The sequence below is a fragment of the Schistocerca americana genome, chromosome 4 (assembly GCF_021461395.2).
Source record: "Schistocerca americana isolate TAMUIC-IGC-003095 chromosome 4, iqSchAmer2.1, whole genome shotgun sequence".
NCBI lineage: Eukaryota > Metazoa > Arthropoda > Insecta > Orthoptera > Acrididae > Schistocerca > Schistocerca americana.
Window position 1 is genome coordinate 150,414,250 of NC_060122.1, and position 12,914 is coordinate 150,427,163.

General features: G+C 43.7%; 1 protein-coding gene across 1 annotated transcript in view; it reads left to right on the forward strand.

Moving 5' to 3' along the window:
- The first annotated feature begins 300 nt into the window (after positions 1-300).
- The window catches only part of LOC124612290 (odorant receptor 7a-like), a 53,223-nt gene continuing 40,609 nt past the window's right edge, over positions 301-12,914 (forward strand). The window contains exon 1 of the mRNA XM_047140397.1: positions 301-396. Within this exon, the coding sequence (XP_046996353.1) occupies positions 340-396 (57 nt within the window). The 5' untranslated portion in view covers positions 301-339. The remainder of the gene's footprint in view (positions 397-12,914) is intronic.

Consider the following 12,914-nt stretch of genomic DNA (forward strand, 5'->3'; position numbering starts at 1 on the left):
TGATACTTCAGCAGCAGCTGTCCGTGAAGTATTTCAATTTCCCCTCAGATCACTAACTTTTCATTAATTACTCTGATTACTTTCAAGCAAATAAATCTTTCTCTGCAAAACTAGACCTCCCGCTGGTCAATTGGATACCCCGTTTGTCCACCTCCCTCATCGTCTGACTATGAAATTTGGTACAAAAGTCCGTTGTGTAATTTCTACGGAGTCTTGTTTTTGTTCCGCTCAAAGATTTGACCAATATATGAAAACAGAAAATGCGATACGCCTGTCGTGTTGCTGTTTTTGCAGAGCACTGACGTGGGAGCCGTCCTCAAGTGCTGGGCTGCCCTGCCTATGGTGGGCATCCAGATCTTCCTGTACTGCTCGGGAGCCCACGACATCATGGAGCAGGTAAGGCAGCCTCTTGACAGCAACCTACTGCTAGTGCTACTGATAAACTGCGTGGCAGCTTGTACGATGCGCAGGATACCTACAAACTTCATCAAACAGAATGAGACAGAGAGCGGGGACATGACAATCCTCTAGTGCGTAAAAGTTAAGGATAATGAAAAAATTTTCTCAACATTGTCGTTGAATTGTTGCACGACTGGGGAACAACTTCAGTTGTTTCCTAAGCCTTTAGTCCAAAGCACTCAGATATCGGTTAAAAGGCATCGTGGTTCAGCTGCGACCATCTTATTTGAATGAAATGTTTTATTCCTCACTTAGACTACGTGGTATAGATGCTGGCTGTTATGAGCCAAAGGGTCTACTGTTCTCCTTGTGCAAACAAACTGGCACTTACTCTAGTATCATTATGTAAACAAACCACTCACTTGTGGTCTTAGTTGTGTTTATTTAACATCTAATTAATGGCCAATAGCCATAATTTTAATCACCACAATTTATGATCCAAGATGGGCACTGATTAGTGCACCTGTGCTCTGCTTTAGCCTAATGTTAATTACCATAATTTATGACTCCAGTACGTTTTACCTTATTGACCATATTTTATGATCCAAAAATGTCTGTTTTCCTTTCCCCATTCAGTTAGTGCATTCCTATTAATCCCGCACCACCACCCTGCCCATCACCACCTCTCTTCTGGTACCCAGCATCATGAGACACAACTTAGCATTCGTGCTCTGTTCCTCGGTCAAACAACAGTAGCAACAAATTCAGGTGATATTCACAATTTCGTTTTTTCTCAATTTCTAGCAGAGTTCCACGCCCAATAGTATTTTCTGCAAGCACATCTACATATGAAAGGCTTACTTCAATAGTGGTACAAGTCCATTACCTCCACTTTTCTGTCTATAAAGCTTCTGAAATTAATGAGCCAAACAAACAGAAAGAAAGGTTCATCTCTAGCAAGAAGCCATATGCTTGAATATTTCTGGTATCTCAACGGCAGATTTTTCAGCGCTCATTTAACTTTACGACTCTGTATCTCAATATGAACAAAAATGGACTTGTACCACTATTGAAATAAGCCCTTAATATGAGGCTGTTTACATTTCTAGGGCTGTTTGTTACAATTCTGCCGATTTTCCCCCAATTTTCAAGAAAACGCAACTTCCAAAGGACACTCATATCCCACATTAAACGATTTCTGGAATACATTATTTAACAACAAATACGTTCCTGCTATATATTATCTGCTAGTACTCCACTCTTGCCCGCCCGGTTGGCCGTGCGGTCTAACGCACCGCTTTCCGGGAGGGAAGGAGCGCCGGTCCCCGGTACGAATCAGCCCAGCGGATTTGTGTCGAGGTCCGGTGAGCCGGTCAGTCTGTGGATGGTTTTTAGGCGGTCTTCCATCTGCCTCGGCGAATGTGGGTTGGTTCCCCTTATTCCGCCTCAGCTACACTATGTCGGCGATTGCTGCGCAAACGAGTTCTCCATGTACGCGTACACCACCATTACTCTACCACGCAAACATAGAGGTTACACTCGTCTGGTGTGAGACGTTCCCTGGGGGGTCCACCGGGGGCCGAACCGCACAATAACCCTGGGTTCGGCGGGGGCGGCGGAGGGGTGAAGTGGACTGCGGTAGTCGTCGTGGGGTTGCGGACCACTGCGGCTGCGGCGGGGACGGAGCCTCTCTGTCGTTTCTAGGTCCCCGGTTAACATAACATAACATACCATAACTCCACTCTTTCGATTGTTGCTTACAGTTTTGGGGAAATTCGTTATTGTTTTTTCAATTCCATCTCAGTATTACAAACACACATGAGAATTAATGATAAACAGTAACCACCAAGATCTCATGTTATACAATTTTTGCAGTGCGTTATCTAACAACAAATCTACTCTTGCTACGCACCAGGTCTACGTTTCACTGTAAGGAAACTATCCGTGCATTATTAGTGACTTAAAAATAATGATGTCACTAACAGGTCTGATTACACGGAATTGGTAAATAAAGAGAGGAATGTTTCTACAGTAAGAGCCTACATCGGTAAATTACACTAAGATCGCATACTTGTGCCATTACCACTGGGATAAGATGGGGGGCCCGCATCTCGTGGTCGTGCGGTAGCGTTCTCGCTTCCCACGCCCGGGTTCCTGGGTTCGATTCCCGGCGGGGTCAGGGATTTTCTCTGCCTTGTGATGGCTGGGTGTTGTGTGCTGTCGTTAGGTTAGTTAGGTTTAAGTAGTTCTAAGTTCTAGGGGACTGATGACCATCGATGTTAAGTCCCATAGTGCTCAGAGCCATTTGAACCATTTAAGATGGGGGAAGCAATAACACTTTTATGTAAAAACACGTAAAATACTGGATGTCTTCGCCTCGTGATGACTGGGTGTTGTGTGATGTCCTTAGGTTAGTTATGTTTACGTAGTTCTAAGTTCTAGGGGACTGATGACCATAGCTGTTAAGTCCCATAGTGCTCAGAGCCATTTGAACTGGATGTCTTCCCCACTTCCCACGCAAAGCCCGCCACAGCACAGCACTCAACCGGGCTCGTCCTGTCTTTGCGCAGCATTGCGTCACTAACCCCTGTCTCCGCTCCAAAGAGTGCCACCGCAAAGTTTTCCTTGTAATCTCTGCTAAATGTCTGTCGGTCCATCGCAACGCTCCTGCTGCCTACTTCAGTGTATGCTTGTTGATATCACGACGCCTTCTAAATCGACACAAAAGGAGATAAATAATATGGTTAAGCCTCAGTCGATATCCTGAAATAGAGATAAAAACCTCCACTCCGCTGGACACACACATGCATGTGGTGGCTAGAACAATGATCCTCTGTGCTCTATAAACGTCTTCCCCATCCATCCATCCACCCGCAGACGTGTCTATGGAAGTCAGCTGGGGCCCTAGCGGGGAGCAGACACACCGCCAACCGCCACTGTAGTTGCAGAAAACGTACTATATAATTCGCTTCCATTTTAATGATGTCCAATCTGATCAAAAGTATCAGGACACCTAGTAGCAGATATTAATATGAGGCACCTCTATCGGTCGATCCGCAAGCTGCACTTAAAACGAAAAATCGTGACAAAGTCTGAGACTACAGAGGGATTTGTGATGTGCCGTAAGTGCTTCGTTTTTTCGAGGTATTGTAGAGTAATACCCTCTAAGAATCAACAGTAATATTTCACCATTGCTTGATGCGTTTCGGATTATAAATACACAGAAACGGAGATGAAATAATTTGATTACAGTCTCGTTTACATCGCGTGGAAGGGTGAGGTGAAGACCGTTTGTTCTCACAACATTCTGAGGGAATTAGATAAGGAAATGAGACACTAAAAGTAGCAGACGATTTTTGCTATATGGGCACCAAAATAAGGGGTGACGTTCGAAATAAAGCACTCCGTCTTCAGGCCACAAGTGGCCCATCGGGACCATCCGACCGCCGTGTCAACCTCAGGTGAGGATGCGGATAGGAGGGGCGTGTGGTCAGCACACCGCTCTCCCGGTTGTTATGATGGTTTTCTTTGACCGGAGCCGCTACTATTCGGTCGAGTAGCTCCTCAATTGGCATTACGAGGCTGAGTGCACCCCGAAAAATGGCAACAGCGCATGGCGGCTGGATGGTCACCCATCCAAGCGCCGGCCACGCCCGACAGCGCTTAACTTCGGTGATCTCACGGGAACCGGTGTATCCACTGCGGCAAGGCCGTTGCCGACGGCCGAAATAGGGAGGATATAAAATGTAGACTGGCGATGGCAAGGAAAGCGTTTCTGAAGAAGAGAAATATGTTAACATCAAATATAGATTTAAATGTCAGGAAGTCTTTTCTGGAAGTATTTGTATGGAGTGTATCCATGTATGGATGCGAAGCATGGACAGTTTAGACAAGAAGAGAATAGAAGCTTTTGAAATGTGGTGCTACATAAGAATGCTTAAGATTAGTTGGGTAGATCATGTAACTAATGAGGAGGCACTGAATAGAATTGGGAAGACGGGGAATTTGTGGCACAACTTGACTAGGAGAAGGGATCGGTTGGTATGATACGTTCTGAGGCATCGAGATATCACCAACTTAGTACTTGAGGGAAGCGTGGAGGGTAAAAATCGAAGAGGGAGACCAAGAGATGAATACACTAAGCAGATTCAGAAGGATGTAGGTTTCAGTAGTTACTCGGAGATGAAGAGGTTAGCACAGGGTAGAGTAGCGTGGAGAGCTGCATCAAACCAGTCTTTGGACTGAAGACCACAACAACAAGAATCATTTTCTACACTTTTATTGCTGTTTTTAAGTGTTCATGTAAAATGTAACTAACAATTATAGGGGTCTGTTCACTTAAATTTTACTGATTCCCGTTAATATAATGATCATTCTTATATTTTGTATTATACATGCACATTTACTTTTTATATAGGTGATTTTTTCAAATGTATGCCGGATATTTCGTTGTCATATGATAACCTAATGTCAGTAGTTACCTCTGAACAAATGTATAAGCAAACCCACTTACTTACAACACACAACTAAAGTGATTTTTGGGGTATCTAGGCACCTTGAAAGGTGGTTAACAGGTAGGTGTTATACAATGATTTATTTGAAATTGCCTGCAGTAAAATAATGAAACTGGCATATGAGAAAATGTCCACAAGACATATTACCATACTGTGTGGCATTGTGCTTCATGCATGAAGAAGCAGTTTGCACTCTGAAATTTCTTAGAATTTTGTCTGACACAAAGAAAGCTTACTTGACATGTTAAGAAGCAGCTACGAAAAACAACAAAACAGGTCATCTTCAAAGTAAGGGTTACTCTTCACAGGATGATTTTTTAACATTAAATTTGTGACAACTTAAATCCGTTAAAGGGAAACAGTCAATACAAGTACTATTGTAAATGAAATTATCGATTACGTTCATGTAACCTGAAACTGAGTCCATGATTTAAGAGAATTAATTCATTAATATAAAATGATAGTTGATAATGCAAACCATACTTATTCGATTTCTATTACAATGCAATAAAATCGCTTTTCCTAATTCCTTATTTCTCCTGCTATAAAATGATCGTACAGGAGTTGTATACTTTTAGATCTTCTGTCGCTAAAACAGTATAAATGTTCGTTAGTAATGCACAGTCAGAGAACATCTACACGCTGTGATTAACATCTTCCGTACTGCCACTTGCACATGTAGAAGATTGGATTATGTTGAAGCGTTAGAAATATTGAGGGAATGTTCCGCGATTAAACTTGCAATTTTCGTACCAAGGATATGATGAGGCGTTAGGTATCACTGTAGCATAGTGTCTCCCTTTAACTTCACAGTTAATACGGAAGTCACAGTTTTTTAGGTGGGAAGCGAAAAGATATAGGTCTGAGAGTTTGGTAACTCACACTATTGTCTTTCATGTCGTGTGAATAAACGGCTCGGGCATAACAGCAAAACAGTCTGTGTAGTGAGGGAACAGTCACTATATTTAGTTGTCTGAATAGTTTTTCGCGCGGCTGACTTGATAGAAAGATTTAAAGCACCTAATCACGCGCAGAGAAAGAGGAAGTGCTCAAAAACATGGCATTTTTAAACCTATGTATTTCGTTTTTATTATTTTTTATTTATTTTATTTTATTTTCTATTTTTTCTTTTTTTTTTTACAAAACAAACTTATCGGTTTCAAAGCATTGTCCGTTATACAAGGTCACTCCAAAATAAATACACTTTTTTTCAAAAATCCAACTTTTCTTCTACATCTTTGTTATTTACAGAGGTAACAGAAACATCCTTGCCGCTTGTATTCAAATTTAATGCAACCATTTTTTACAAGGTACGCTATTGTAGCACTTCGTCGAGATGGCTGCTACACTTTTAAGTTCATCTAAAGGCCGTTCTCGATCTTCTTTTCTCTAAGTTCCTTTCACGAGGAAAAATAATATCACACCCCCAAGTGTATTTTATTCACAAATATAGATTTTTTTTACTTATCGAAGAGTAGTTTTATGGTTGCAAGATGATGGAAGAAGTGAGGTTTTTATCTCCATTGAGATATCGGCCTATTTGTGACGTCTAACAGTGAACTGGAGAAGGGAATATACTTAGCTGCCTAGCAAGTCACTTTCGGTCGGTTTGCCGCAGCTTTCTTTACGAACGCTTTCACTTTTCCGCTCCATGAGAGTACAGTTAAAGTGAAGTATTAAGAATATTTAGTTTCTCAAAAATGCCAGTGAGGTGAGCCATTTTCAATGGAAAATCTCCGTTGCTGAAACAGTCTACCAGAAAGTGACATTCCGTTAAGAAACAGAATACCTCCTTTCTCAGTTGAAACATTCTTTTTAGTACTTTACCCCTCGAAAGCCATGGAGAATTTCTAAAAAGGAGCAACTGAGTGTGTTTAGCTCCCATCTCCTCACATAGCACTTTAAAAAGCCCTGAATTTGTAGATTTTGCTTTAATAATATTAACTATTTCTATAATCATTTGCAGCGCTGCATGAAGGAGTGGGCTAAGTTCTTTAGTGGCCAGAGCCTCCCAACGTATCATGGAGTGAGTTCATATTGCATCAGGAGTTATTGCACCAGCTTAACTTCCGCTCCCAACCCACCATGAATTCCAGACACTGAGCGAGAATCTCTGTTTGTGTGTGAATTCCTAAGAGACAAACTGCTGAGGTCATCGCTCCCTAGACTTACACACGACTTAAACTAACTTATTATGCTAAGAACAACACACATACCCATGCCCGAGGTAGGACTCGAACCTCTGGCGGGAGGGGTCGCGCAGTCCGTGACATGGCATCTCAAACTGCGCGGCCCTCTCGAATGTTAAACTTATCAACGAAACGAACATAAGCAGTCAACTGAGCATCTTTATGAATGTTAGTCACTTCTTATAGTTGAAGTACGAAACATTTGTTTCGCAATTTATCGAGCAGCTGCTAGAGTAAATCGTGAGAAATGTTCAATATTCTTCTACGGACTGTGTCATAGGAGACAGGAATACTTTTCAACTATTGAGCAAATGTGTCACTAAAGACTGTTTATACTATTTAATAGCACTTGTAAACCCAGACTTCTACAAACTTATGTGGTCTCCTGCATTTAACAACTCTATGCGAAATCTGGGTAGACAATAAAACATTTAGTTCACTTACATACAATTCTTTTGGCTTCCCCGTTAATTCAGGATGTTTGGTTACAAGACATCGCTTGTTGGTCTTCACGCTATTAGCAGCTGAAGTAGTTACACAAATTAAGCACTGTGAACATTCTTCATCATTGATTGTAGTTTTCGTGAAGCATAGCAATAAAAAGCTTTCGTCATACCTTCTCGTTTTCGTCTTTGGAGTATCTACCTCCCCTGCGCCAATTGATGGACCACCGGTATCTTCATGTCCGTCACTAACCAGGAACCGCCTCATGCTGCAATCAATTTCTCCTCACGAAGTTTGGAAGACTGCAAGGAGGTTTCGAGATCAGGAACCAAAGCTTGCATTGCGTGCGATAGTTAAGGATACACAGCACACCCGACAACGGGCGATTCTACCGACCGCTGACGTCACCTAGCTCGCCCGAACGTCCCAAACAATGCTAAAAATACGACCGCGGTTTCATTGTCGTTGACGGCGTTTCGCGTCGACGCCGGCTGAAATTCAGGCCAGATCAATGGCGTCCCCTTTGACCGAAGTAAAATATAAAAGTAATTGTTTGTTACTAAAAAATTTTTAATTTAGTTTTTTTCATTTTTAATTTTTTAAATGTTCCTCTTCCCCCTTTCACGCCAAAAAAATGGCTCTGAGCACTATGGGACTTAACATCTATGGTCATCAGTCCCCTAGAACTTAGAACTACTTAAACCTAACTAACCTAAGGACAGAACACAACACCCAGCCATCACGAGGCAGAGAAAATCCCTGACCCCGCCGGGAATCGAACCCGGGAACCCGGGCGTGGGAAGCGAGAACGCTACCGCACGACCACGAGATGCGGGCCCCTTTCACGCCAGTCGCATCGCCACTCGCCACCCCCTCCCACACAGTTTCCAACGATATGTCTGAAGCAATGTGCTGTTATAGACTTCCTCTGTTGTGAGAAACAAATGAAATGACTGTATGGCATTATTGGCCGGGAAAACTCGTCTGGGGTTATTCGGCTGCCTAATGTAAGTCTCTTTATTTGGCGCCACTTTGGCGACTTGCGCGTCGATGATGAAATGATGATGAAGCTGGCACAATACCCAGTCAGCGAGCGGTAAAATCGCCGACCCGGCCCGGAATCGAACCCCACCTCCCTTGAAAATAGTGACCAGTGACGGTTCTGTACTGTTCCTGATTGGAGGAAGCTCAGAACGACATGTCTTTACCTGTCTCGTGCCTCATTGGACAGCGTTAAGTGTGGTGTCACCGCAAGACACCGCACTGTCTAGGTTGTAGGCTTCAAATCGGCCGCTGTCCGTCAGTACACATCGGACCTGCGAGTCGCCACTGTCGACGCTAGCAGACCGAGCGCCGGCACTCGGCTGGTCTTACGAGACAAGCTAGCGCACTGGCCAGTTCTACAGCCGACTTGAGTAGGAACGGTTCACTTGTTACAGCTTCAGAGATTCATTTGCAGAGACGATGGTTAGCATAACCTTCAGCTAAGTCAGTAGCTACGACCTAGCCAGGCGCCACATACAGTTTATGCATTGACAATTGATCTATATGTGTGAAGCAATCAGAATTGTAAAGAAGTATTCGCACTTCAGTCTATAACTGCACTTGTAAATATTATTGTACAAAGTCAAGATCGACATTCACCGCTGATGCTGAATTAAAGCTAAGTATTTAATTGTATTCCTGTCTACTAACTTCTGATCACCTAAGATGTTCCAGATACATCCCGTCAAGTACAGTTCATTGATCCTCACGTCAGCCTACGTGATCAACGCTTGCAGTTGATGGCCACACCTCGTGATCAGACTAAGAGTCAAATTGCGTGACTCAGCCGGGTCACCCTTGTTCCATGAGGCCCATAGTTCCGCCTCGTACACAACATTAAGCATGCGCTGTAGTAGGTTCTTTAGTAGCTCCAAAAACCGATTATGTGCCACATTACTTGTATATCAGAATATGAAGTAGCCGCACTATCGTAGGTCTTGTACCATACCATTTTACGTAAACGCTCGGACAATAAGTCGATTCTGTAGCGATAGTTTGACAGTTATATATTCACAACAGCTTACGTATGCTAAATGTTCACTTAACGTGGTTTACTGGTTAAAACTAGTCTAACGTGCATAATTATGAGCTACAATCAAAAATTATGCATGATTTTTCTACTGCTGTCTGTAAAAGTTATTCCTGTTTCAGCAGATAAAGGTGAGGAGGACAATGGTGGTTGACTGGTAAAAGGAATCATAAAACCATCTTATGGAAATCTAGAAATAATTACTTGCCGTATAAAGTAAATATTTTGTCCTGTAATATGATATTAGTAATGTTCAAACACTATTATCTATCGCCAAAGAATTTGTTGGTGCTGCAATGTAACAGAAAACCATCAATTATGTATTCTTATTGCTAAACAATCTTCATTCTGTAATGTTAATAGTACACAGACCGTTAAAATCGTTTCTAATTTTCTGCATACTTAATTGCGACTATGTTGCAAAATGATGATTACTGTCCCACGTTTCAAACTTTCTTGGTGTCTGCATGGACATACGAAAAAAACTGATGAATTTGTCACTCCTATACCTACTAACACGCCACATCATTACGACCACTTGCCTAATTTGCATGTAGGTCCATCTTAACGTTCATCAACGTTAACACAGCAGCGGTACTGTAGTGATCTGCGCGGTGGCTAGTGGTCCTAATGAACCGGCCCGTCAGAGTATTTCTGCACCTTTCGTTGCTTTTGCCGACGTTTTCATGTAACAGAGAAGCGCGTCGTAATCTTTACGTTTTAGTGATTCGATATCAAAATATAGGAAAACCTTTTATGAAGTCTTCAATACAACAAGGTATCAGAGCCACAATGATACATCAACAATTTATTGACTACTAAATTTAATGATACATATCGAAGTAGGATCCATTTAAATCGCTTCAGTCTGTCTGAAATGGAGCAAAGTGAATATTTCTTCAACACCGTTTTCGCTACTTGGAAAATATCTAAATATATGTGCAACACCTGCCGCTGTGGCCGAGTGATTCTAGGCGCTTCAGGCTATGGTAGCGGGTTCGAATCCTGCCTCGGGCATGGATGTGTGTGATTTCCTTAGGTTAGTTAGGTTTACGTAGTTCTAAGTTCTAGGGAACTGATGACCTCAGATGTTAAGTCCCATAGTGCTCAGAGCCATTTGAACCATTTGTGTGCAACTTTTCAATAATTACGCCGTCCGTCGGACATATTCAACGCTTTGCGGCAGACTGTTTCAGTTACTCCCTCATTAAAACAGTCAGCCCCATAACACTAGAATGAAATTTTCACTCTACAGCGGAGTGTGCGCTGATATGAAACTTTCTGGCAGATTAAAACAGTGTGCCGGACCGAGACTCGAACTCCGGACCTTTGCCTTTCGCGGGCAAGTGCTCTACCAACTGAGATACCCAAGCACGACTCACGCCCCGTCCTCACAGCTTTAATTCCGCCAGTACCTCGTCTCCTACATTCCAAACCTCACAGAAGCTCTCCTGCAAACCTTTCAGAACTAGCACTCCTGGAAGAAAGGATATAACAGAGACATGGCTTAGCCGCAGCCTGGGGGATGTTTCTAGAATGAAATTGTCACTCTACAGCGGAGTGTGCGCTGATGTGAAACTTTCTGGCAGATTAAAACTGTGTGCCGGACCGAGACTCGAACTCCGGACCTTTGCCTTTCGCGGGCAAGTGCTCTACCAACTGAGATACTCAAGCATGACTCACAGCCCGTCCTCACAGCTTGGTAGAGCACTTTCCCGCGAAAAGCAAAGGTCCCGAGTTCGAGTCTCGGTCCGGCACACAGTTTTAATCTGCCAGAAAGTTTCAGCCCCATAACACATTACGCTAAAACGCGGTCCAGTTACGTTAATGTAAGTAACCACAGCGTATGTTCGACGCCAGCGCGCAATAACCATTCACATAAGGCAGGTGGCAACACAAGCAGTGGAGGGAATATAAAGCGTGCGGACGGGAGGGGGGGGGGGGGGGGACGCGGGAAACAGTGCAGTCGATGTCGTAATACGGAAACCGAGCGATTTAGCGTGCAAAGGGGCATAATCATTGCTTTCGGGCCAAGGGTGGGACCATTTCCGAGAAGATTAAGTTGGAAAACTGTTCCCGTACCGCCGTGGTTAAAATATACCGTGCATGGCAAAATGGCGCTATCCAAAATCGCCGCCGAGGCGGAAGTGGTGTACCACGGGCCATAAATGGCTGCGGTGAACGATGGCTGCGGAAATGTATATAGGCGAATAGACGTGTAACTGTTGAGCAACTGACCATTCAGATGAACCAAAAAGCTACCAACAGTGTCTCCTCAAAGATTGTTCAACAAACGTTGTTGTGTACAGGCCACTGCAGCAGGTGCTCGGTTCATGCATACATGCTGATTGCTTTTCATAGGTGACGAAGGCTGGAATTTACACGCCAGAGGCACAACTGGTCGTCATCTGAGTGGACGGAATGCAAGGGTCCAGGCCGGAAGAGGGATCGTTATGGCCTGGGGAATGTTTCTATAGCGTTCCCTGGGTGATCTCGTCGTCCTGGTAAGCAAAATGGATGAACACAACTACACTACTGGCCATTAAAATTGCTACACCAAGAAAAAATGCAGATGATAAACGGGTATTCATTGGACAAATATATTATACTAGAACTCACATGTAATTGCATTTTCACGCAATTTCGATGCATAGATCCAGAGAAATCAGTACCCACAACAACCACCTCTGGCCGTAAAACAGCCCTGATACGCCTGGGCATTGAGTCAAACAGAGCTTGGATGGCGTGTACAGGTACAGCTGCTCATGCAGCTTCAACACGACACCACAGTTCATCAAGAGTAGTGACTGGCGCCTTGTGACGAGCCAGTTGCTCGGCCACCACTGACCAGACGTTTCCAATTGGTGAGAGATCTGGAGAATGTGCTGGCCAGGGCATCAGTCGAACATTTTCTGTATCCAGAAAGGCCCGTACAGGACCTGCAACATGCGGTCGTGCATTATCCTGCTGAAATGTAGGGTTTCGCAGGGATCGAATGAAGGGTAGAGCCAATGGTCGTAACACATCTGAAATGTAACGTCCACTGTTCAAAGTGCCGTCAATGCGGACAAGAGGTGAACGAGACGTGTAACCATTGGCACCCCATACTATCACGCCGAGTGATACGCCGGTATGGCGATGACGAATAAACGCTTCCAATGCGCGTTCACCGCGATGTCGCCAAACACGGATGCGATCATCATGATGCTGTAAACGGAACCTGGATTCATCCGAAAAAATGACGTCTTGCCATTCGTGCACCCAGGTTCGTCGTTGATTATACCATCGCAGGCG